The 24,088-nt window shown below is 42.0% G+C and overlaps 2 protein-coding genes across 4 annotated transcripts; one reads left to right on the forward strand and one right to left on the reverse strand.

Moving 5' to 3' along the window:
- The first annotated feature begins 1,619 nt into the window (after nucleotides 1-1,619).
- Nucleotides 1,620-18,621, forward strand: stra6 (signaling receptor and transporter of retinol STRA6). 3 transcript variants are annotated; one of them, XM_040122957.1, is made up of 18 exons: nucleotides 1,620-1,950; nucleotides 5,287-5,672; nucleotides 6,727-6,793; nucleotides 7,886-7,968; nucleotides 8,677-8,810; nucleotides 9,439-9,605; nucleotides 10,567-10,692; nucleotides 11,423-11,493; nucleotides 12,494-12,573; nucleotides 12,674-12,735; nucleotides 13,056-13,218; nucleotides 13,472-13,547; nucleotides 13,997-14,130; nucleotides 14,404-14,521; nucleotides 14,834-14,935; nucleotides 15,065-15,228; nucleotides 15,980-16,117; nucleotides 17,813-18,621. In XM_040122957.1, exons 2-18 carry the CDS (start codon nucleotides 5,602-5,604, stop codon nucleotides 18,043-18,045), a joined length of 1,989 nt encoding a protein of 662 aa, XP_039978891.1. In that variant the 5' UTR covers nucleotides 1,620-1,950; nucleotides 5,287-5,601; the 3' UTR covers nucleotides 18,046-18,621. The 3 variants fall into 3 exon arrangements, with proteins under 3 accessions (XP_039978891.1, XP_039978892.1, XP_039978893.1); XM_040122958.1 differs by having other exon boundaries at nucleotides 1,620-1,752; XM_040122959.1 differs by lacking the exon at nucleotides 1,620-1,950 and adding an exon at nucleotides 2,610-2,724.
- A 1,637-nt stretch (nucleotides 18,622-20,258) lies between these two features.
- On the reverse strand, nucleotides 20,259-23,876 carry islr2 (immunoglobulin superfamily containing leucine-rich repeat 2). Its single transcript, XM_040122956.1, has 2 exons — nucleotides 23,569-23,876; nucleotides 20,259-22,797 (listed from the first exon to the last, which is right to left on the reverse strand). The coding sequence occupies exon 2, from the start codon at nucleotides 22,788-22,790 to the stop codon at nucleotides 20,688-20,690; it is 2,103 nt and encodes a 700-aa protein (XP_039978890.1). The 5' UTR covers nucleotides 22,791-22,797; nucleotides 23,569-23,876; the 3' UTR covers nucleotides 20,259-20,687.
- Between the last annotated feature and the right edge of the window lie 212 nt (nucleotides 23,877-24,088).

Raw genomic sequence — 24,088 nt, forward strand, 5'->3', positions numbered from 1 at the left:
GCCGCGACAAGGTCGATCTTGGCTGGTTAGTGGAGGACCAAGTCTGGACTCTTTGGGATGCAAAAAAAGCTCACACTTGAGATTTCCACTTCAGTGTCAGTCGCAGGAAGCTAGCCATGAGAAGAAAGACAAACTCGAATTCAAACTAATGCTTACACAATCACCAGTCATTTGGGCCCTGAAGTGCCGAAATCCTTCCTAAAATGCAGTTCATGTTATTCCTGGGAACCCGAGCCAGGTCTCCATACAGGCCGGAATCTAATTTCTGAGATGAATGAAGACAGTCTCTCTCTCTACGCACTACTGTCACTAATGAGTCGCTGGCAGTGCAGGGGGAAGACCGTGGAGTCCCGTGGCTAAAATGCATTTGGGAAGGCCATCTTAGTGCAAACAGTTCTGATATAACGATGCCATGAAACCATGAGAAGCTAACTTTGGTGGTGAAATTTTGTAGCACAGCTGCTCTGGTTATGTGTGAAGCAGGATTTGAATTGCTGTGATTTTCTGCTCCTTTGTCTGGAAAAAAAGGGTAAAGTGACACATGTCTCTGGTGCTGCTGTATCCCCAGAACCGGTGTAGGTGAGAGAGCCTAATCTCCCTTAGGAGCCACCATACACTCATCTCCGCAAAAAAGTTAAGAGTTACTGATGTTCTGCACAGAGGGACACTGTGAAAACCCAACCGTCCTCAGTGCATCAACAGAGAGTCACATCGAGGCAAGAACACAACTGCATCCATACAAATCCTCTCCCTGAACAACAAACAAGTTAAGTATGGCAAAGAGTCCCTCACCTGGTTTGACATCAGCCTCTTTATCTGAGCCTCTCACGAGCAGAACCTCACTCTTCAGGTGAACATCACTGTTCTGGTTCTTACAGAACCAGGGGAAACACAAACACAACATTATCAAATTTAATCAACAAGTAACCATGTGACACACTGAAAATTCTACTGTACACAGAGAAGAGACGGATCTTATTTTGTGACGGCGCAAGCCTTACCCACGCTGGCCTGCACAATGGTACCAGTGCATCCGGTACTGGTCCGAATGATGTCTCCATCACCATGTTGCACACTGAGAACGAGTTTCACATTTACCACTTCAGCCTTCTTCCGCTCCACCGTGATGGGACTCCCCTTCATTGTGACAAAACTGCTGCAAAGAGAAAGAAATATGAGTCAGAATACAGAGCATGTTGTTGTTAATTCAACTATTCCAGGAAACAAAAACTCCTCTTTGACCCGAAATGTCAACATAGCAGAAACTCCTCCAGGCCGTCACAAAGGTCAACGAATACACATAACATTAAGACACATGCACAAACTTATACTTTGGGATAAATGCTTAAAATATTAATTTAAATCCAAAAAGGCACACCCAGATGAAAAAGGCTTCAGCATTGTTTCCCTTGTGATTTCAGTCATTAATGTTTCTTGCAGAAGGTCAGCATTCTGCGGCCTTGACTTGAACTTGTGAAACATATAGAAGTGACTAATGTGGACAACGACGTTTACTCAGTTTGCATGCGGCAGCATTTTTATGATGGTCTCAACACAAGATAGAGACAGTTCAAAGTCCCAGACAGACACTAGATCTACATGAGGTGTCCAGAGGAAAAAAAAAAAAGTTGCTCTTGAGATTGTGGTATGGTTTACGTAATTCTTGAACTTCTCCGTGGAGGAGATCGATGAAAACTTGGTCATTTGAAATTCCCCAAACCTAGAGACCAGACAGCGCGGGCTTGGCACAAGGTAAGTTCCCGATCTCAAGCTGAATTTCAGTGGATGGTGTAGGCTGGGCTCGGGGCGACGGGAAATTAAGGGGGCCAAGCAAAACTCAGTCCAATGACGAACTTGCCCACTTCATGCCCGTCGGTGCTGGTAGTCCTGCCTCGGCGTTCATCAGCCTTCCGCGCCTACCTGGCGCCGCAGCACACCTGCCGGCGGTCGGTAAGTAGCCCGGGATCTCGAAGTTTATCAAACGGACCGGCCGTTGTAGGCGACATAAAGTACGCTCCCAATAAAACAGTCTCCTGTTGCGAAGCTCACTACTTAATGGTAAATCTGGCCATTGAGAGGGGACGCACGTATAAGTCTAATAATGTAAATGCACGCGCAAACACACGCACGCACACACACACACAAAACCAACAGACAAGCAAACACAAGACACATTTAACTCCTCGCGTGAAGGTCGCTACAGAGTCCAGTGCATGTGGACCAGAGGCACAGGTGACTAAGTTACCTGTCGTGGCGCTGCGGCTGCGGCTGCGGCTGAGGCTCTCTCTGTTGTCAGAAGCTCCAGCTCAACTTCAAAGACCTGAAATTGGTCCGCGATGTCCGTTTGAAACCGAACCCAGAGAACCTGGCTGCCGCAGCTGCACCTCACGGGGAAGAGACAAGCGAGCTCAGCGACAGGAAGTGGGGCAACAATGACCTGCCTGCCTCACAGCTCTATGTTGTTTTAAACTGTGCAAAGTTGAAAATGGGGTGGCATTTGCACCAAGAGCATAAATGCGTACATATTAAACATGTAAAAAATCACTTGTTGAATCCCTTAAATGGTTACAAAAAGACCTGGGCTTCCCATAGTCCCTGGGTGATGATATGAAAGTCAGTCAGAAAAGTTATGAAGAATATCTCCCCTAGACGGACAGTGTTTTGATGGCACTGATGGTCATGGTGGTTTGAGCCAAATTCAGGATGAACCGACAACTGTTAAAGGTCGAGTGAGCGTTTTGTTTCATATGCATGCATTATTTTTGATGGATGGTATTCACATCTTTCTTAAGAACTGGAGGTACCTGCTAACTGAGTCTCTTTTCGCATGTAATTGGTTTGTGGATGCTTGACTTGTCGCTGTCGACGGTGTTGCTGTTTATTAAAAATGGATTAGTAAATCAGTAATTTAATTATGTTTGTTTTTACAAGGCTCGTGCTTAATATTTTTCCTACCAAAGGGCTTTTTGAGCCAACTTCCTAAACCTGATACAAGTGAGATGTCTGGCTCAATCAAAGTGCCTCTCTGTGATGTAATTATAACTGTTCAAAGCATTCTTTGTTCAGTGACCCCTTTATTTGCTGGGCTGCTTTTTCTTCAGGAGCGTATTTGATTCGGTGGCTTACTATGCTTGAGAAACCATGTTTTCTCAGGGGTGCTAGGAGGGAAAATTTGTTGCCTTTTAAAGTTGTGTGACTGTAATCCCGGCATAATGAGTGCATGCTGACATGGAGGCAGTGTTGCAAAACTGCCTTAGTCTCAGCTGGCTGCAGCTGAATGCAGGAAGACATACACAACCCTTTGTGTATATAGCGGTAAACATAAAAATGTGAGTGCATTTGCTGTGGCTTAATTCAAGAGTGTTGCCATGACCCCTTGACCTCAGTGTGTCTTTGTGGCACTCACATGTTTGTGCTTTTCTTATGTTCAAGGCTCTGTGTGATCATTTGGTCTCTTGTTATACTGTTGTTGTTGTCCTTAATTGACTTGAATTCCAAAGGAAAAACCTGCTGCTCAAATTGGCTTTTCTGTCACCTAAGACAAATATGATAATCCTGTATTGAGATCTCCTCTTTTCATGAGAAGTAAGAAGCAACAGTAGAGATTGTGATGAGGGTAACAGGATGCAATACAAAGAAGAGAAAAAAAATGAAAAATAATGTCGGGGAAATGAAGCTCAAAATCTGGTGTGATGGAAAAGTGTTTTGTTTAACTCCTGTGTGCTCCTAAACTCCACGAGGATCATCACTGAGGACAAGATCCAACCTGGTGGCATGAGATGTGCCAGATTACACTGTCATATGAAATATAAGATGTATAAACAAACTCATATAAATGTATTTAGTTCTACAATTAAATAATTTTATTTTTGATTATTCATCAATTTGTCATTTTTTTCTATGAATGAACCAATCAATAGGTCTTTAAAATGGCAGTAAATAGTAAAAATGCCCCTCACAGGTTCCCAGAGCTCAAAGTGACGCCTTCAGATGTCTTGTTCTGTCTGACCAGCAGTCCAAATGATTTAAAATAGAAAAAAGCCAAAAATCTTCACACTTGAGAGGCTAGAAACAGCAAATGAATGTAAATTATGTGGCATTTTTGCTTGACATATGGCTTAAATGATTAACAAATGATCAAAACTGTTAGAGATTGATTAGAGATTATCAGTCGCTCAACCAATTGATTAATGTAATAATGGCAGTAATGATGGTTAACAGGAAAATTGGAGAAACGCAAATGGTTTGTAGAAAATTTGTTTGTCCACCAACAATGCAATAGATTTTTGCTTTGGTGCTTTTTTGTTTTGATTGGGACAGTTGTGGTCATTTTGGAAATGTGCAGTGGTAAATTGAATTTCTTCTGAGGGAAATTTTTGATATTCTGAAGTCTACTCTCCATTGAAAGTCTATACAATGGAGAAGATTCCGCGTTTATTGTTAGATATTATTTGCGTGATATGAGCTGATAAAAGACACCATCGGCATGAAAAAAAATCTAGAGAAGCTTAGATTAAATTCCTTTCCTCTGGGCAATTTGACTCTACCTATTGTTAAATCCATTTCATTCTCACATACCATGTACTCTGTTGAAAATGCGATACGTTATATTTGTATGATCTTAATCAGTAGTTTACAGGATAACTAGTTGGAAACTGCCTCTCATCACATTTCTGATAAACCGTGTTTTTCTGAGAATTTCTTTTAAACAAATTAACTTGACACTAGTATGGCAGGCTAAAGATGTATGTACCTGGTCTACAAAACTATTTCCACATGAATATGCCCCTGGAAACATGTATCTTAATTTATGTGCTGAAAACAAATTGCTGTGTTGAATGAACTCATACGTGATCCTTATCAAACTGAAGTAGCAGTGGTATGAGGTGAGCCGTGCTCTACCGAAAACATGCAATTTCTTCCATCCTGCTTCATTTGCTTCCGTGTTGTTGCACGGATAATTTACCTGGATTTAGTTTTGGCAGCATTTCACAAATGTAACTGAACCATGACAGAAGGAAACACTGCGAGAATTTCCCTGTTATCGATGGGGAACTCCGCTCTGATAGGAAAGGCTCATCGCTCCCAGCTACCCACACAGTCCTAGCTGGAGTTTTATAACTCTGCACACCTGACCCCTTCAATCACTGGCCACAGGTCCAATAACACAACTCCAAAAGTAGATGTAATCCCAGTAAGCCGCAGGTGGCCTTGCAGATTGGCTGCCCAGATCTCCACATTTTTCCCTCCTTTCACACACTGCCCCCCTTTCACTCTCTTCCCCAGGCTCCCAGTGTGGTGGTAACCCTCAGCTGAAATAGGGCCTTTGCAGGGTGGAGGCAACACGCTGCAGCCAGGACCTGTCACATTTCTCTCAGCTCCACAGTGGGACCAGGGCACCTGTGTACAGGCTGTGAGAGCGGGTAACAGAGTGGTAGGGAGAGCAGACCGAACACACGGACACAAGGACGCCTTGGGAGACACTTTTTCCTCTTGAGTCAAGGGGATTGCAGCTGCGCGTCAGTAGAGATTGTGGTTAAAGGTTCTTCAGTGCACAGAGTTTGGATCTGTTTGGAAAAAAAAAAAAAAAAAAAAATCACAATGGATAAGGATGCTCTTCTGGACTATGAGTACCCAGACCTGGACCCTGTGCCATCCAAAATTGAAGCAGAGTAAGTACATGCTTACATTTCTAAGTACTTAAGTTTCATTCTTTTAGGCCTAAATGTCATCCGCTTAGTTTAGTTCTGTGTGCTTTGAAATGTGTGCCACCAGAGCCATTGTCAGTGTGTGATCTTGTTTCATTCATATTATTCGCAATGGTATAGTAGAGGCTGTGTCATTTTCATTGTTTGAGAGAGCAGGCTGTTGTGGAAACTGGTAGGTTTTGCTCACAGAACTTATTAGAAAAAAGTAAGAAATATAACTTTCCATGCAAAAAGTGCATTCAACCCAAAATAACTAATTGTTCAAACATTTTACTGCTCTATAGCTGTAACACAAAAAATGAAGATGTAGCACCGGGTACCTTGCAACTTTGGACATAAGATCCAAAACTCATACGTTATTCCTGACCATATCAATGCCATATTTCCACTAAGTTGTTTTGGGACGTTTTCTGACATCAAAATTGCTTTTGATGTCAGCTCACTAGCAAGCTAAGCTATCTTAGATGCAATTTTTCTGCTTTTGTAAACACTCCAAATGTCCCGTCGTTCCCGGGAAATGTGAATTTTTAATGTTGCCTTAAGTTTACAGGTGGTCTGGTTTGGTGCCAAACAAGTTACAAATTCACACATTTGTTTGGACAGGTAAGAGGCTGTTGTGAAAATTGTCAAAACATCCTTTATGAAAGCTGCCGTCTCTATGCTCACAGGCAATATATGAGGTATTATTTTAAGTCTCCCAACTTTTTCACGTATGAGGCGTTCTCGGAAGGTCAGAGTTGGAATTGCCATCCCATGACCAGGCATTCCTGCTCCTCTAGTGTACAGGAACGAGAATATAGGCATTTTTTTGTTTTCCTGTGTCACACTGATACCAATCCGTTTAAATGCAAATCTCTGCTGCAGGATTACAGTTGCAAAGTTTCCAGCCACAAATGGTCCTGACAGTGACGTGTGAAAGGTTTAGTATGGTATACGTTAAGTCAGCTCAGTGACTCAAAGCCCTGAGTTTTAAGACTTGGGATTGTATGTTTTGCTCATGTTTCGTTCCCTTTTTTAGAATAATCCCTCCATGTGACCCTACCGCTGATGACAGGCTCTACCATATATGCATCACCGCAATATCTGTAAGTCCACTTTCCTGTTGGATCAATGTGACACAACATTACACTGTCCTGCCATTCGCCGTCATTCATTCATTCTATTTATGATATTACACCTTGCTGTCAAACATAAATCATGTGTAATAATGTGCTGCATTGAGATATCACGATTTTCTTTTCCTTGATAAAATGATGGCAGGTTTGATTGTCGATAAGCCCTGTCTAATTATCTTCACCGAGGAAGTTACTGTATGTTTTCAGTTCCATTTGTTTGTCTGATGGTTAGGAGATTACCTCAAAAAGTTGTGAATGGTTTTTTAATGAAATTTCGTGAAACGGATCCAAAGAACCAATGTTTTTGGGCAAATGGTTTTTGATGCAGATCCAGGTGTAGGTCCAGGGCCCAGGAAGGATTAGCGGAAGTATTCACGTCACAAAATCGAGCATCTTTGAACATTTTTGCTTCTCATTAAAAACTGCACTTACTTGAATACAAATTTAACAGTCAGTTGTAGCAGATAAGGGCCTATCAGTATGTCTATTTGATGGAGATTATGATCCCAAAATGATGACTTCATATATCAAATTGAGACAGTGGTGCAACCTTGTTGGTGTTATTCACACTCTAAGTGATTTCTAGAATAAATAATACATTAAACTAAATACAAATCCAAATTGAATTTATAATAATAAAGTGCGAAAGATTTACCAATTTGGCCTTAGAACCAAATTGGTAAATCTAAGACTAATAATATCTATATAATGATGTTACCGGGTATTCACTTTTTCTCCTTCTGATGTCCATTTAAAGACGGTCTTAGAAGTTGGTCCACACTGGCCCAATTTAGAGCAAGGCATTCTTCCCGGCCTTGTGTTTCCTAAATGTGTCACAGGTCATGGCAGGTCATTGAACTCTCACTGGTCAGCGATCCTGAGTGATGACACTTCATTCAGACCACATCCATGGGATGCACTAATGAGACGCCGTGGTTTGGCCTTTTGTGGCATCCACTCCCCTCACTTTCGGTCAGAAGCAGGATGATGTCTGCACCCTGGGGAGTCCACAACTGCACACAGCTGTGCAGGTCATGCTAACTGATGTATTTCCTCCTCTAGCTTGTTGTCATGCTGATCCTAGCAATCTTAGCCAGACGCACGAAGGTGGGCGACAGACAGAAAGGACTCCCAGGTTTACTCAGGTAAGAAAGAGCTGCCTCCTCCCACAGGATCATATCGGTACCTTTGCATTTAGATTGCATTGCTATTGATCATTTTCAAAAGATTTATAGGTTGATTTCCAGTCCTCCGGGCAGTTACTGGCTGCCATTTATTTCAGTATTGTTTGAGGATCAACATGCAAACACTCAGGTTGAGATAGGAAAATCTGTCACAGGGAAATTTGCCATTAGCCCTTAAAGCAGGGCCTACTTAATACTTACTTATAATGCCACAAATGTTATCAGTATTAATTTCATTTTTTGACTGGCTCCTGTAACCTTGGTTAATTAACCCCAAAATCTGCTCCGATGGAATTGCTCAGTGGTTGGCAGATAAAACTGGTCATACTCGGTAACTTCTGGAGCTGAGTGCCAATGAAAAAGCACTTTCATGCTCAGTGAACCTTTCCTGAACTAATTGAGAAAGAAAACTGTGATGGATTTTCCTGTCTCAAGCCTCAGAGTTGATTTTCATACCATGCTGACATGAATGGAAGTCAATGGTAGCCTGGAAGGTAGAAAATCACGCTGAAAATGTCTCATATACTTTAAGTCAGTTGTAATTAGTTTGAAAAAAAAAAAATCTTATAGGGTCCTTTGAAGTGTGATCAGTTGTAGTCAATAACGGCTTCATCCAAATGTGAGGCTGGTAACATGTGGGCTCTAAATACCTGCTCCTTGATTTCACAGTCCAGTCAACTTCCTGGACCATACACAGCACAAGGGCCTGGCAGTGGCTGTGTTTGGAGTGCTCTTGTGCAAACTATGGGGCCTGGTCATATCGCCAAACCCCCTGCCCTTCACGGCAGACTCCGGGAACAAACGTGAGGATGTCATCTTGGTTCTACCTGATCTAGCATCAGTTTATGTGTATTGGCTTTTTTCACAGATTGTAAATCTTCTGTAGCTGCTTTTTATCATAATTTTCCTTTAAGTTGTATTTTAGCTTTTAGCTCAGTTATTAAAATGTCCCTCTTTTGAATAAGTGGACAAGACAAAGGTCCGGTTAGGAGATTAGACAGTTTTGAACAGATAGATGTACCTCCATAATATCTTATTTTTGTTCAATACCTGTGTTGTGTAATTGGATTATTTCGTTTCTGTATGTGAGTTATTTTGGACCCAGGAGTTTGATGATAAGCTTCACAAGAAGCTTTTTTTTTTTCTGAAATGAAATTACATAAGAATTGACTGTAAGGAGTCGGTCCCCTGCTACTTTACACAATCCCCAAATAGCACAAGGTTCAGGAGAGGAGGAAATACAGTGGTTGTTCAGCACTGTGTGATCTTAAATCACGCATAGTTTCCACACACTTTCCCCAAAACTGTGCTGAAGTGAAGCAGCATTAGTTTTCATAGTTACCCTCTTGTGTCATACGGTTCAGTAAAATCATAAATCAGCGTATATTCCTTCTGATGCTCACAGTCTTCACACACTTGTTGTATTTGCAGAGAACTGGGTGATCCTGGGACTCTTCTACTACCCCGCACTATACTACCCTCTCCTGGCATGTGGCACCTTACATAATAAAGTTGGCTACGTACTTGGCAGCCTGTTGTCGTGGACACACTTTGGTGTTCTGGTCTGGCAGAAAATTGACTGTCCCAAAACACCTCTGGTAAGCAAAGATCACTTTTAATACAGCAATGAGTTCCAATTCATGTATAACAAACAGTTTGAGACAGCAATAGATTGGTGAGGAATCCAGTGTCTAAGGATTTTTTAATTGTCATTTTCTCTGATGTGTGTCATCTGTCTGAGTTTTAAGGATTATTTCAAAAGACAAAGCTGATCTGTTTTGGTCTAGAAACCCATTGATTACCAAACAAAGCTGGTCTGTTGTATACGTAAGAGATGTGATTTGAAAAGATGAATATCAGGCCTTTCAGCTGGATTCATGGACACATGGTTGGGGCTTTAAACTTTTCTCAGTCCCAGATTTTCTGCCACATCTCCGTTGATTGGGTTTTATGTGTGATGAATGGCTATGATTCACAACCATTAGTTCCACTGTCTGTTGGTCTTAATCAAGAAGCTTTGTCACAGTTAATCAGTTTAGTTTGTCAGTAAAAGAGAGGCATGCAGGCTTTATTCTACATTGTGTCGTGCCTGTCTGTTTTTTTTTTTTAAATGTTGATGCCTGCCCGTCAGGGGACTGCAGATGAAAATTAGCCTTAGGCTAACTCTGGTACATGCCATTAGCACACCACATGCTGCAGGGAGCATTTCAACTGAAATGAAAGACTTAATCACATGAAGACAACAGAATAAATATTTCTGATTATTATATTTAGAATAGCATGGCTCTCTAAACATGGAAAAAAAGAAAAATCACATAATTAAATCCTAGTATTTGGTGTATAACCAAGCAGAAAGATTTTTTACATGCCCTAAATTTTAATGACTTTGGCAGCTGAAGTCTCAAATTTTTGTGTTGTGGTGGGGATCCCATTTGGCCAACGTGTCCACTTTTTTTTGTCTATACCATGTAGTTTTAAGATGTGTTCCAAGTGTGTTTCTCCAAAACTCCCAAAACAAGTTGCCAGGTGATTTAAAAGTCTTCTTTTATTCCTTTGCAGATACACAAACACTACTCCCTTTTCTCCAGCCTGCCCCAGATAGCTTGCTTGGCATTCCTTAGTTTCCAGTATCCCCTTCTTCTATTCAAGGGCCTAAAGGGAACTGAAAAGAACAATGCTACAGAGGTAAGTTTTTTTTCTTCAACCAGTTCCTGCGCGTTCGCTTAAGGATGGTTTCAAAGCTGTTATAGCACTAACTGTTTGGCCTGCTTACATAGCAAACTGGGTAAAAGTGTCTATCTTGATTTTGCGTCTACGTTCACGTAAGCCTGAACTATTATTAAAGAGGAAAATCTCACTAAAACGCACATTTGCTTCTTAATCTATGCACGTGAGGAACCTTACAAGATGCCCGCTAATCAAGGGGTTTATCATGCTCATACAGTCTAGGCTGAGGGAAAATGTGAAGTCCAACGCAGCACGCCAGTGGCCTAATCATTTAAGTAGATTTGACGTAATTGGTTTATGTTATGTTCTTGATCAGATTATGAAAAGGTTGCCTTGTTTTTTCACTGAGGAGACACAATGCTGTGTTTATTTGATGCTAATCTCAGCATGGTTGTGACAAAGCTGGGGTGAAGCCATTGCCTGGAGTTTGACTCACCCCACCCCCTGTATCGTAAGGAGGCTTAGTTTGTGAGCACGGCTTTTTCCACATGTTGATAATTACAAAATAAAGTCTAAATTTAAACACTACCTATTACCACATACTTCCAAAGGAGTTCAGGAATATGGAGGCCCGACTGAAACATTGGTGACCACAAAAATCAAATCAGTTAATTCAGCTTTGCCCCACTATGCCTATTTTCTATCTACTATTATCATTTGGTTCCTCATATGGTTGCTGTTCTTTTAGGATCTAAGCAGCAGCTACTATAAAGACTATGTGAAGAAAATGCTCAAGAAGAAGAAGCCCACCAAAATCAGGTGAGAATTGCAGACTGTTATCAGTAACACACTAGATTTGCTGTATTGTTACTTAGCCATGTGTTTTGGGTTGGGTTTTTTTTTTTTTTACATTAGTGCAGTTCAGAGTTTAAACAAAGCTGATGGTGAATCTCTTTCCCCAAAATAGCTAACTTGGATTTAGCTATCTTATTTTGACAGATGTTCTTTTTTTTGTTTGTTTGTTTTTTAAGGAATCTCGTTGTTTTCATTTTAAGCCTTTATTATAGACAGTAGGGATATGACAGGAAATGAGGGAGAGAGAGAGAGATACAACAAAGGACTCACACAAGGGACATTGCATTTCACAGTCTGCATCTTAACCCCAGAGCTACGGTGCGAGCCCTGGACTTTATTGTTTTTACCTCTGAGCCCTAAATTCCACGAAGGTGGTTTGTAAAATCACATCAGTGAGTGTAGGATTGTCCCAGCCTGGAATATATCTACTGTTACTGACAAATAAATATAAGGACTGTTCTACGCGGTGTCTCTTTGTTTCGCATGAAAAGGGAACTTTTATCTGAGGTCAATGACATGTAAGGAATATCCATCATGAAAATATCAGTCACATGGGGTTGTTGCCAGAGAGACTAGGAAACATTTTGCTGTTGCTCTTCCTGTTAAAGTGTCCCAGACCCTGAATCCTGATTAAAGTGAATTAACTCATTGAGACAATTTTTCTATGACGTTCAACACCTGGAGTATTTTTGCAGTCACATCCGCTGGTTAAGCGATTGTAAATGTTTCCTCGTACAGTTAATGAAAATGACTAACGTGTCGCAAAGAGGAAGGCATTTCCTCTTTCTTTTGCAGTGCATGTGCGACTCTGACTCTACATAAAAAGATCTTTTCTTTGATTTGATATAGATGATGGCAAAAATGGCTCACTCATTCACAAATGTTTCCTAATATCATGAATCCATTGAAGTGTGATGCAAAATGCAGTGTTTAAATTTGCAGCTCTCTTTACCTTTCACCTCAGCACATCGAGCACAGAGACGCCCAAGCTCCCTCAAAGAATAATTGATGCTGTGAAGTCATACATTTATACACCAGAGGAAGGTGAATATGTGATCTTGGCTTCCTTTGTGTCTGGTCATGCCTTAGTGTGTTATCTCCTGTTAAAGTTTTCTAACACGCTATTTTTTCTTTTTTAAAACAGCTTTCCGTTTTCCACTGAAGTTGGCTATATCTGGTGTAGTGTCGTTCATAACACTGTATCAGGTAACTACCATATCTACTGCTAGACTTCATAATCCTTGGATATTATTTTAACTATCCAAAATCAGAAATGGGAAAGCACTCCGCTTAAACTGTTTATCCATGCATTCCATGGACGTATTGTATTAACTATAACATTGAACGTAAAGTCAAAGTGATAATCGCATATTGACTGGACCCAATCCTAACCTCGACCTTGGCCCAGTAGGTTCAGTCCAGACTGAAATATCATCAGATTGTATTTATTTCACACTCCTAGGCTCCTAGGTTTTTTTTCAGTAATGAATAAATAATGTCCTGGTTTCTTGTTTTGTTTTTTGTAGGTGGGTCTTCTACTGATCTCGGTGGTGGTACCTCCTCTTCAGACTGCCCGTTTGGGAGTCGATGAGGACATCGCCAACCTTTTAGCTGGCTTCAAGATTATGCTGTCTCCAGACAAACATGAAGTGGTCAGAATCGTGGTTTATTATATGTGGTGTGTGGAAGGTAAGTGAAAACAGACATTCGGTGATATGAAAATAACATTAGACTCTTCTTTCATAAGCCACAGTAATATTAACCTTTTTTTTTAATAAACCACCAAATTCAAGCTGCAGTCGCTGCACTCTGCAATTGTTAGCTGCTTATTGGCTGCATTGTTTTTAAATCTGCAAGAAATAATATAACATAACAGTTGTCAATGAATGAGCTCCTCCCACAGTGAACAACCTGAAGGTCATGTGCTATATTTTTCTTATAGTGTGCTATATCTCGGCGATGACCCTATCTGGCTTGGTCAACCTGGCTTTGCTCATGCGGTCTATGGTTCTGCATCGGTAGGTTTAAGAACAAGACAGTGTTGTATTGCAGCTCTCTTTCTCGTATGTGTTTTTTTTTTTTTTTTTTTAATTCTCTCCCCCAAGTTTTCAAGAATTGTGAATGTACTCTGCATTCTGGTTCCTTCATTATAATGTAAGGGTTCACACAGAAGTTATTATAACATAATAGAGTACTAATCATCCAGACAGAATTGCATTCGCTCTGTGTTAACTGCTGCTAGAATTGAAAATGGCTATTAAGATAAGACTTGAAATACTGTGCCATTACCATAAATTACGTCGTATTGAAAGAAATGGTTTTCCAAGTCGAGTATTGAATTGCATTTCGGCCATATACTCTGCTAAATTACCTCTTCAATTGACTATGTAATTTGTGCATTTAGTGATAAATCAGTTCATGAATTGCATAGTCGTCCATTGTCTTGATTGTGTTTTTCCTTCTGTAGGTCAAACCTGAAGGGGCTGTACAGAGGAGATATCTATAATGTTTACAACTGCCAAAGAAGTATCAGGGCTTCCCGGCCAGCACTGGTCTGCTGGATGGGATACACCAGCTTTACAGCTGCTCACATCTGCATCGGTACAGTTACATACTTACTACTGAAGGAAAATAGCAAAGATTTTACCTTTCTTTTTTTTTTTCCAGTTTCAAACAATTTACTTATTTTTTGGCTTTTTATCTGATGTTTTTGCCCATGCATTTCTCTTTTATCCCTTCAGAAATGCTGCTAAACATTAGATGTTGTGTTTCATATGGTTTCTTTTGGGAGAAATGGGTGTGCAGTGTAGATTTGTTTGATACTGGACAGGGTGTAAGATTTGAGGCCCTGAAGCTTGGATCTTTCCCCTGCAGGCATGATCGTCCAGACCATGGTGTTCTTCCTCTGCCTTCTGATCGCTGTCTTCCTCATTATCATGCCTGTCCTGCACAGACAGAATCTGATTCTCTTTCAGATCCTGTGGAGCATGTGGTGAGCATTGTCACATCTCTCACTCATTACTCTCCCTCGTCCAAGGACTGTATGACTTAAGAAAAATTCCCTGTCATACCACCGCTGTTGTCATGTGAAAAACCCTCACATGTTGATTTTAAGGTTCTGACCATGAAAATGCCTCAAAAATCTACCGGATGAGCTCAAACGTATCATAGTATGCTCCATGTATGTTGTACAGAAATGGCTTTGGCTCACATAAATCCCTGTCAGTTACAAAATGTTTTGGGTGCCTTCTGTCTGTCTTGTATCACCGCAGGAGATGTTTGATTGTTAATTTTGTCCTTTCAGGCCCTTCTGGCTGATGATTTTCTTGGCTGTGTTGATTCAACATATCACTGCCAGGTTTTGCTTCATCAAAAAAACAGCAGGCACTCGAGACCTGGACAACAGGTGATTTACTTTATTTGTTGCTATATATTATCCGTGTTGTGTTCACTTATTTCAGGTCTCCAATTGTTTTACTTCCTGACAGCCGAAGCATCGCCCTTTATGTTTGAAATATTCTATCCTGTCTAACAGGGGTAATCTGTTCCTGCTGACGTACCTGCTTTTTCCAGTCAATGTTCTGATCGGGGTGCTACTGGCGCTCTGGCGCATGATCATCACAGCCCTGTTCAACATTGTTCACATGGGACGCATGGATATCAGTCTTCTTAACCGCAATGTGGAGGCATTTGACCCAGGTGAGCGAGATGTTCTGCATTCTGTATGGATGGTGATTAACACAGCCATCTTGTCACTGTCTAATATACTGACCACAGCAAAGCATTTGGTCAAGTTCAATGTCATCTGCATAAAAAACATATCTTAATATAATGGATAGCTTGTGCCTTGGCTGTTTCACCTGCAAAAATATTTCTGGGTCCATTATTTATGTGTTTGAATAAAAAGTTATAATAGTGCATTACTGGGTAATTTAATGCCTTACATTGCATTGCTAAGTTATATTTTAAATTATTCTACAATAATTTTTTTTCTTTATAGTCTGACACACAATGTTAACACACTCATTGGTATTAACATCATGCTTTTACCTTTGTAGATGTCACTGTGTTTTTTGTTTTTTTTTCCCACTCTCGCTGTGGGGGCTTAAAGAGAAGCAATTTTCTATGAGTAAATGCACTTTTACTGATCCCACTTAGAAGCCAGGTATGCGTATCCTATCCACTTTACCCCGCTAGCGGCTCACTGCAGGTCGTATGATATCTGTATTCTGTGCAGTGCAAGGGACGCTAATTGCACACCGATCCCTGAACGGGCTGCAGATTTAAGACATCTGTTGTCAGGAAAAAGCAGGTGGTTAAAAAAAAAGAAGAAGTGTGATTGTGGGACCATTATGTGTGATTGCCTCAAAGCCAACATGGGGTGCAGTCCTATGTGTTTATTGCTTTTGCCCAGTCAGAGTCACCCCCCCCTCCCTGTGTCTGTCTGCAGCCTACCGCTGCTATGCTCATTATCTGAAGATTGAGGTGAGCCAGTCTCACCCTGTGATGAAGGCCTTCTGCGGGATGTTGCTGCAGTCTGTGGGCCAGGAGAGCAATGCTGCACAGAGGTCACGGGATGCTGAAGAGGGTCTGTAACACAAAACTCAGTCCAGATCATAGATTACACACTCATTAATTTGCCCAGTACCAATGATTCAGCTCACATATGTGCACAATGATTTGGATCTGGGGCTTCACTGTATTCATAAAATTTAAAGGAAAAGGCTGGTGTTTTTCTATGTTGTTCTTACTGTCAACAAATCCTATGAAAAGGCCAAAACCAACAATGCATTAGTCCTTCTCCTAATTTGATCTGACTTTCCTTCTCTGTCTGTGGCACTTAATCCCCAGCACTTTGATTTCTGCTTCAGATGTAAATCCTTGAAAAGTAGTCACAAGCATATAGTTTCCTTTTTTTAATTAAAAAAAAAGACTTCTAAATGTCTTAAAGCAGTTGGACATTGTAGTTTTCAGCAAACATTACTCAAATAAAAATAAGTAGTGCATTGGTTAGGGACTATTTTCTCTCACGAATGAATACACATTTTGTGCTCTAGTGAGTATTTACAGCAGCAGGACAGTGTATGTGGGACTGATTCAAAATAAACTGCAATGTTCATGTTTATGGTAATGAAGGAATATGTTGCCGACTACAACCGTGTGACTCGATGACATGTTTTTAGTGGCTCTTGGAGGTCGATGGCACAGAGGAATGAGCTGTATCAGGCTTTGGCTTCACAGGCAATACTAGTTAGTATGAGACTTTCATGGCAGTAAGACAAATATTAAATATTGCTAGACTTATCCTTTTAAAAGATAAACAGTAGATTCATATCTACATCAAAGGCAGTGTGGCATCTTTAATTTCTCCAGAGGGATTTAGAATTCAGTAGCAGGTCAGTGTAACACATAATCAGATCATAACACTTTCTTGCATGCACAGAAGAAATGAAAGCTTCCCGGTTCTAATTTAATATGTCAAGCGCAAATTGAGTCTCACTGTGGAATAATTTACAGACCTGCTGCTGGTCTCAATCAGATCCGTCATAAACTAATTAGCTGTCCTTATGGCATGCCTACACTCGCCTGAACCCTCAGCCTCTGTCACCAAGAGACAATGTCGTCCTATAGGTTGGCGCTATAAATATTCTTTAACCAAGACAAATAAAACCAATGTATCATTTATAGACAGCAACTTTAAGGCTGGTTGCTGATCTGCAGCGATGGTAGTGCCTCAAACACGAGCTGAGATGTAGTCGTCGCCTACACATGTGGTGAAAAGTGACCATGAATCATAGTGAGAAATTAGTTGGAAAATGCATCAGGCTTTATCTGTTGTTGTGGGATCCAGTTCGGTCTGGTGTGTAGGCACAGCTAAGTCCAATTACAAATGTGCAGTGGAGATGTTGCTTGTTCGCATCTAGAGAACAATGCATTATCAGGAATAATCTGTTGTATTACAAAGATTAGTTACCAAGTTGCTGATTACATCGATGAGCTATGCTAATTGCCTATTTCATATTCATGTGGCCCAAGGGGCTCAAGCTTTCAGTGTGTTAATGGCAAGTCCAGTAGATCCTACCAAGCTTAGAGGATTAAAATATGATTGCTTTCTATTATTATCTCCTTCTGTAGTATCTACCTGGTCCTGGGTGGCTTTCAACAGAGTCTTTTCCCATTCCAGTTATGATTAAAAAAAAATCTTGTCTGTTCTTGAGACTATATAGGACTTGTGTGTAAATGACATACCCTCTGTGCTATCGTGATGTCTGAATGTCCTCAGGGATCCAGCTGGTCCAGCAGGAGAAGAAACAGCACAGAGTGTCCAGCGCCAAGAGGGCCCGCAGGCACTGGCAGCTCCTCTACACCCTGGTCAACAACCCCTCCCTGGTGGGCACCAGGAAGCACTTCCAATGTCAGACCGCAGAGAGCTTTCTGAATGGAAGCCTCAACCGTGGCGCCAAGGAGGGGAGCAAAAAGGAGGCAGCAACCAAGGAGGCTGCTGCCAGCAACTGAACATGAATGTGACCCTGATTAAGGATTGGCTGCAAAGTCTCTCTTGGGTTTGGGCAGATTCTGCTGTCATATTATTTGTCCAAACCTGCTGTAGGTGTCTGCATTTGGTGAAATAAGTGCACTTTTAGCTCAGTGTCTCGTGTAGAGATATTCAACAAGCCTTTTTCTGTTTGTCAGGAGATTGCGTGTTTACTTTGTGTTCTTCATGTTCCCCCGGTTGTGTAAGCCTGAGAGCCACAGTCTCCAGTCAGATGGGAAAGCTTGTGTGGCACCGCTCTCCCATCGAAACACACTCATCATGTCTCATTTTCAACGCATTTTATGTGCTTGTTTTGGGACATCACTCGTGTTATATTTCAACCTATAGGTTAATCACATGTTTTCCAACATGTTGTTATTATCTTATAGTGAAAATAATGCAAAATGGTGGTTGCCCAAACCAAACACACAGATGTGCAATCCACTGAAGCATCCCTTTAAAGAGGGTATTTATATGTACAACTTTTCACTATTTATGACTTTACAGAATGAACTGTTTTCATAGACTGGGTAATAAATCTTCTTTTTTCAAGTGTACACATTTTGTGTAATTAACAATGACCTGTGGAACAGGAACTACCAGACAAGCGAAACTGTTTGTATTTTCTGTTTTATTTGTAGACAATTGAGGTCCAGAAACCACTTGCTGCTACCAGCGTTTGCTCCCTGTTGCCTAAAAATGATCCGGTTTCTCATATTCACCGACGTGAAGATCATTTGTCTCTGCGTTGACATTTAAAATGCCGACTTTTAAGTAAAAATATAAACACCCGAATTTCCTCCTGAATATTGTAAAAAAAAATTTAATAAAATAAAACAACAAGCCGAAAGTTAAATCTTTTTTTTCAGTCATTTATATTCTTTATATATATATTTAATTCTAGGTTCATTTAGGGTCCAAATGCAGAGTGTGATGCCGCTCATGTTGTGTTGACCGAAGTGAACTGAGCTCTACGGAAAAGAAAATGAAGACAAAGGGAGTTGTTTTTTTTTTACCTTTCGCATAAACACACCATAGCCCACAAAAGCCCAGTCCATCTATGTCTTTTCCTCTTATGTTAGAAAATATGACAGACCCCGAACTACGCTCCCATAATAATAAAAACGCATCAAAAGAATTGGGGGGGGGGGCGCATGAGAAACAAAACCAAGAACGATTTTTTTTCTGAATCGATGGCAAACTTAGACCAGTTGTAACAGAATGTGTTAGCCTGATTATTTTATATTATTATTATTATTATTATTATTTCAGATTAATTTAGAAAACATTGTAGCTGAGCTCTGTTTTTTTTTTTTTTTTTTTTTGGTCTCCCGTGTCTGTGCCCGCAAGGTCAATGACAAATCCAGAAAAAAATGGTCCGCATAGTTTCATATGTTTTATTAATTCCACTTACATAAAATTATATCAAAAGATCTCAAAAAGGTCAAGGGGTTTCTCGTTTTACAACATAGTTCACAAAAACTCACTATGCATCAAATTACAAGACAGTGAAGCCGTCGGACGCTCGCACGCGCCCTGTTCGTCGAGGCTTCATTTAAACTCACTTACCATCGTAAAAAATAAAATAAAATAAGAGAATCATTTCAATTCACATGGCTTTACATCACAGGCTGACAGCAACATCTAAAGTCCTCTAGACTACACTAATAAAAACCACACAAGGAAATAGGTGTGACATGCCATGGACACGGTCATTTGAAAAAGCGAGAGTATAGCAAGCACCCGTTGGTTGAGACGTCGTTAAAGCCTTACATCGCGTGAAACAGCACTCCGTTGCTAAATAACCCGGGATAGCACAGCTCAGCCGAGAGTGAACCCCCCCCCCCCCCCCCCGGACCCCGCGGGACGGTGGGCAGGGCGCTGCCTTGCGCGGGGTCCGGCGCAAACAGGGCTCGAAAGCCGGTATCCGCGTCTGATATCATTTCGTCGGGTATCGTCACCCGAACCTGTCGCTACGGTGGTCGGCGGGACGGGTCGAGCGGAGCAGGCACCTGAGAAAGGACGGTCGGCCGGAAGGCTCGTCCGCAGCCTTGCGCACGGCTTCTGGAGAGAGCATCCGTCCCAGCGCCCCGATGTCACTTTACTTAAAATGGCTTTAAAATGCACGGCCCTTTTTTTTCCTTTGTTGTTTTTTTTTGTGCCCTCCGAAACGGTGATTAAAATATCAATATCATTTTTTTTTTTTGCCTTGAATTAAGCACAACTCTCCTCGCGTCGCACAAATTGGCGCCGATGCCCATGTGGGTATCTGTCCTGCGGGAGGGGAACAACACTTCGTCGCTTTCGTTTCATATTTCAGGTCCTGATAAACCAGAAATCTGTGCTTGTGCTGTAAACGGATGTTGCTTATTTTAACCTTACAGTAGACTACAAATGTCACATGAATCAATTCACAGTCTCGGTGATTGGCGGAGTACTTTCTGAGGTAAAAATTAAGAAATTCAAAGATCCACCTTTTTTTTCTTCTTTTTTTTTTTTTTTCTTTTCTTTTATCAGGCGCCATCGCTTTTCACGTGTAGTAATGGTGGGTGAGTTACCTGCTTGAATGTAGGCTACTTAAAAGTAAAATATTTTACATTACACTGGCGGACATCAGCGGAGCTCAGCGGCTTGGCTGCTTGTAGTTGCCGTTGATCTCCTCCGAGATGTTGACTGCCTCGGCTCCCAGCGGTAATCTGTCACTGTACTCCGAGCCCACTTCGAACTCCTCCTGGTTGGTTTTGGATGATGATCCGGGGATGGACTCGGTCACCACGCTGCCCTCAGCCTCTCCGTCTCCGTCTCCCAACTCTCCCTCGGCCTCTCCCTCCCCCTCACCTAGGTCGCTGGGGTTGAACGTTTTCTCTGACTCCACGAAAGACGCCCTGGGATCGAAATCTCCAGCCATTTGTTTCTCCATCTGATCCGGATTCTGAGCTTTCATGATCAGCTTGTAGGTCTTCCCTTGGTACTTGTATAACAAGTGGCAGCAGGTGGCCCCCAACAGAGGAACAGTGGCCAGACCCAGTAGGAAAATGCTGACAACAACGATGATAAGCAGGGAGGGGATCTTTTTCCTAGTTGTGAAGACTACTTGGACTTGGCAGTCCTCCCCCCCATAGGTGAGACAAAGTGTGTAATTGGTGCCAGGCTTTAAACCATGGAAGCGGTAGGCATTAACCCCCACCTCTATATTGGACCACTGCACCATGGAGTGTCCTTTTCCTGTATTTACACAGAGGTAGAGCATGACCAGGGTGGCTTTACTGGACGAGGACTGGTACAAACCCACAGGCTCTTTATTTACTGTTTCCTGGTTTTTAGTTGGACTGAGATGAAGGTTAGATTTTCTGCTGGGAAACTGCAGCGGATTCAGCTGCACTTTGGCCTCCGTCTCTGACACTTCTAATGCAATAACACCTAAATCAAAAGTGTACTGCTTCGTGTCATCCAAGCTCATGTTGAAGGCATGGTTGGAGATGTATTCACTGCTCTCTCTCACGCCGCACTTGCTCGCAAAGGTGTCAACCGACCCTGCGCCATTCTCTTTGTCTGACAAATCTCCAGGCTTCACTGTCTTTTTCTTTTCTCCAGGGTGGGTCCAGTTGTTCTCTTTGGAGGTTATGGAATCTATAGGCTTTTTAACAGACGGATGGATTTGGTCCACTGAGTTGCTGGCATGTTTCTGGGTGGCTGCCAATCTAACACTACTCTCTGCTTTACCCAAGTCGTTCACCGAAGAGCAGCTGTAATTTCCATCTTCCTTCTTGCTCATATGAGGGACGATGAGAGTGCCGTTTCTAAAGACAAGGAATCGATTGTTGGTTGTTTTATCATTAATTGGTGCATCATTTATCTCTCCAGTGGATGGCAGGGGGAACAGGTAATTTTGATTTCCGGCAATCACCTCCCAGCTGACTTGTGGTTTGGGGCTCCCTGTTGTCTCACAATTTAAGATGACCTTGAAACCCTCATAGAGCTCTGTTTTCTTTATGTTGGGCTGGTAGGTTATAGTGACAGTAGGGGCCCTACAGTCCAGTGTAGGAATCTTTGTAACCATTGTGCCTTTCAGGTGTTCAGGGGCCTCACATACAATTGAATCTGGCTCGGGGACAGAAATCTTCGTTTTTTCGATCCAGTCCCTCAGCCACTCCAGGCTGCAGGAGCATGTGAAGGGGTTGCTAAAAATCTGAAGGTGGGACATGGAGGAGAGAGCACTGAAGGTACCTTCCACAATCGTGGTAAACTTGTTATTGTTAATGCGCAGTGACCTCAGGTGTTTGAGCGTGGAAAAGGCATCCCTTGGAAGGTTCACCATCTCATTGTTGTTCATTTTCAGAAGCTGCAGGGCAGTGAGGTTGTGCAGATCCTCCCATGGAAAGTTGACAATTTTGTTGTGACTGATGTCCAGGTTGCGGAGATGAATCAGGGGGGCTAAGGTGTCGGTCTCTATGGTAACGATCCCATTGTGGGCCAGCCAGAGAGAGGTGACCTGAGGGATATGGACGAAGCTTCTACTTTTCAGTAATCTGATCTTATTGGCAGAAAGGCTCACAGTGGTAACATTGGAGGGGAGACCCACAGGTACTACAAGCAGGTCCTTGTAAGCACAGTCAGCAAACTGGTGGGCGAATCTATCCAGGCAGTTGCAGAGCTCTGGACAGCACTGCACAATGCCAGTCACAGTAGTCCACAAGGCAAGGAGCTGCAGGAGCCTTCTCGCCATTTTGCACCTGCAAGTATCAATTAGCAGACATTAGCCAATTTGAAATTTTCATCGGATGTTCAGATAACATCCATTATGTCCATTACACCAGCGGAAATGTACTGTGAAAGCTTTTATCTCATATCAATTCAAAGGTCTTTTACTGAGTCAGTTGTGCTTTTTTAGAAAGGGACCACAGCTCTTTAACGCAACTGAAAACTGCATTACAAACTAATACAAACAAAGAAGCTGAAAACAACAACAACCGAAGATGAACACTGCAGCTGCTGCTGTTGTCATACAATCTGAGAGCATCACACGCAGAGTTGGCCATTGCATTTGCAGGATGTTTTTTTGACATCCATGCACTTTACAAAGTATATATGCACAAATGCCGTGTGTCATATTTGCAGCAAATGCAGGGTCACGTTGTCTCTCCTGGTCTGAGCGCGTTTTCACAATCCGGTGCAGACAAACTGGCGCTGTGGTGTTGAAACCTTTGATTTTTTTTTTTGTGATTTTTTTTTTTTGTGATTTTTTTTTTGCAGTTAATCGAAAACACTTTACTTTCAGCACGAGTTAAAATGGCAATACTCCCATCATCACTTTACAGAGCACTGTAGCTTTCTGCACTTATGCACAGATGCCCTTGTGTTTCATCAGAGTTGCAACTGGCCTACGGGGCCATCTCTTCCACCTCAGCTCGGTTCCGGATACTAATCACGATCTGTATTTTTTTTTTTTTAAATATATATTTCTTGGTTCAGTAACTGCCTCAGTAACTAGTGAATCCTCTTACCTGTCCAATGTTAACTTCAATCCCCGTGTCTTATAAATCACGCTCGGAGTTTACAATCCTCTGGAACAAGTTTAATGGTCGAAAAAACTCGAGTCCTCGTATGTAATGGATCCTCTCACACGACTTTTGCAGAAGTGGACAGCGTGGCTGAATGGCCGTGGACGGAACATTCTTCCGGGTGAGTGTTGCAATCCGACGGCGCTTTTTTCCTCTCCAGCGAGTGTGCGAACCACTGCGCGTTCCCGCCGCCGCGGAGCGAGAAAAGGAACCGTGAACGCGCAGCCTCTCCCATCTCTCGCCTGACTATCAAAGATACAGAAGCTCCGGCTCCCCCACCCTCAAGGAAAATTCATAATTTAGGATCCCATGTTTAATTTATTACCCCGACCCAGGCCTAATCTTTGACCTCATTCGGTTCGCCTGCTGCCTATTGTCTCTGAGTGCAGAACCCAGCCAAGAGTTTCCGAATGCACCGTTAGATTCCAAGTTTAGCTGTGCTGCCAGTAACCGGGACGCTGGT

Source organism: Xiphias gladius, unplaced genomic scaffold (assembly GCF_016859285.1).
Source record: "Xiphias gladius isolate SHS-SW01 ecotype Sanya breed wild unplaced genomic scaffold, ASM1685928v1 HiC_scaffold_143, whole genome shotgun sequence".
Taxonomy (NCBI): Eukaryota; Metazoa; Chordata; class Actinopteri; order Istiophoriformes; family Xiphiidae; genus Xiphias; species Xiphias gladius.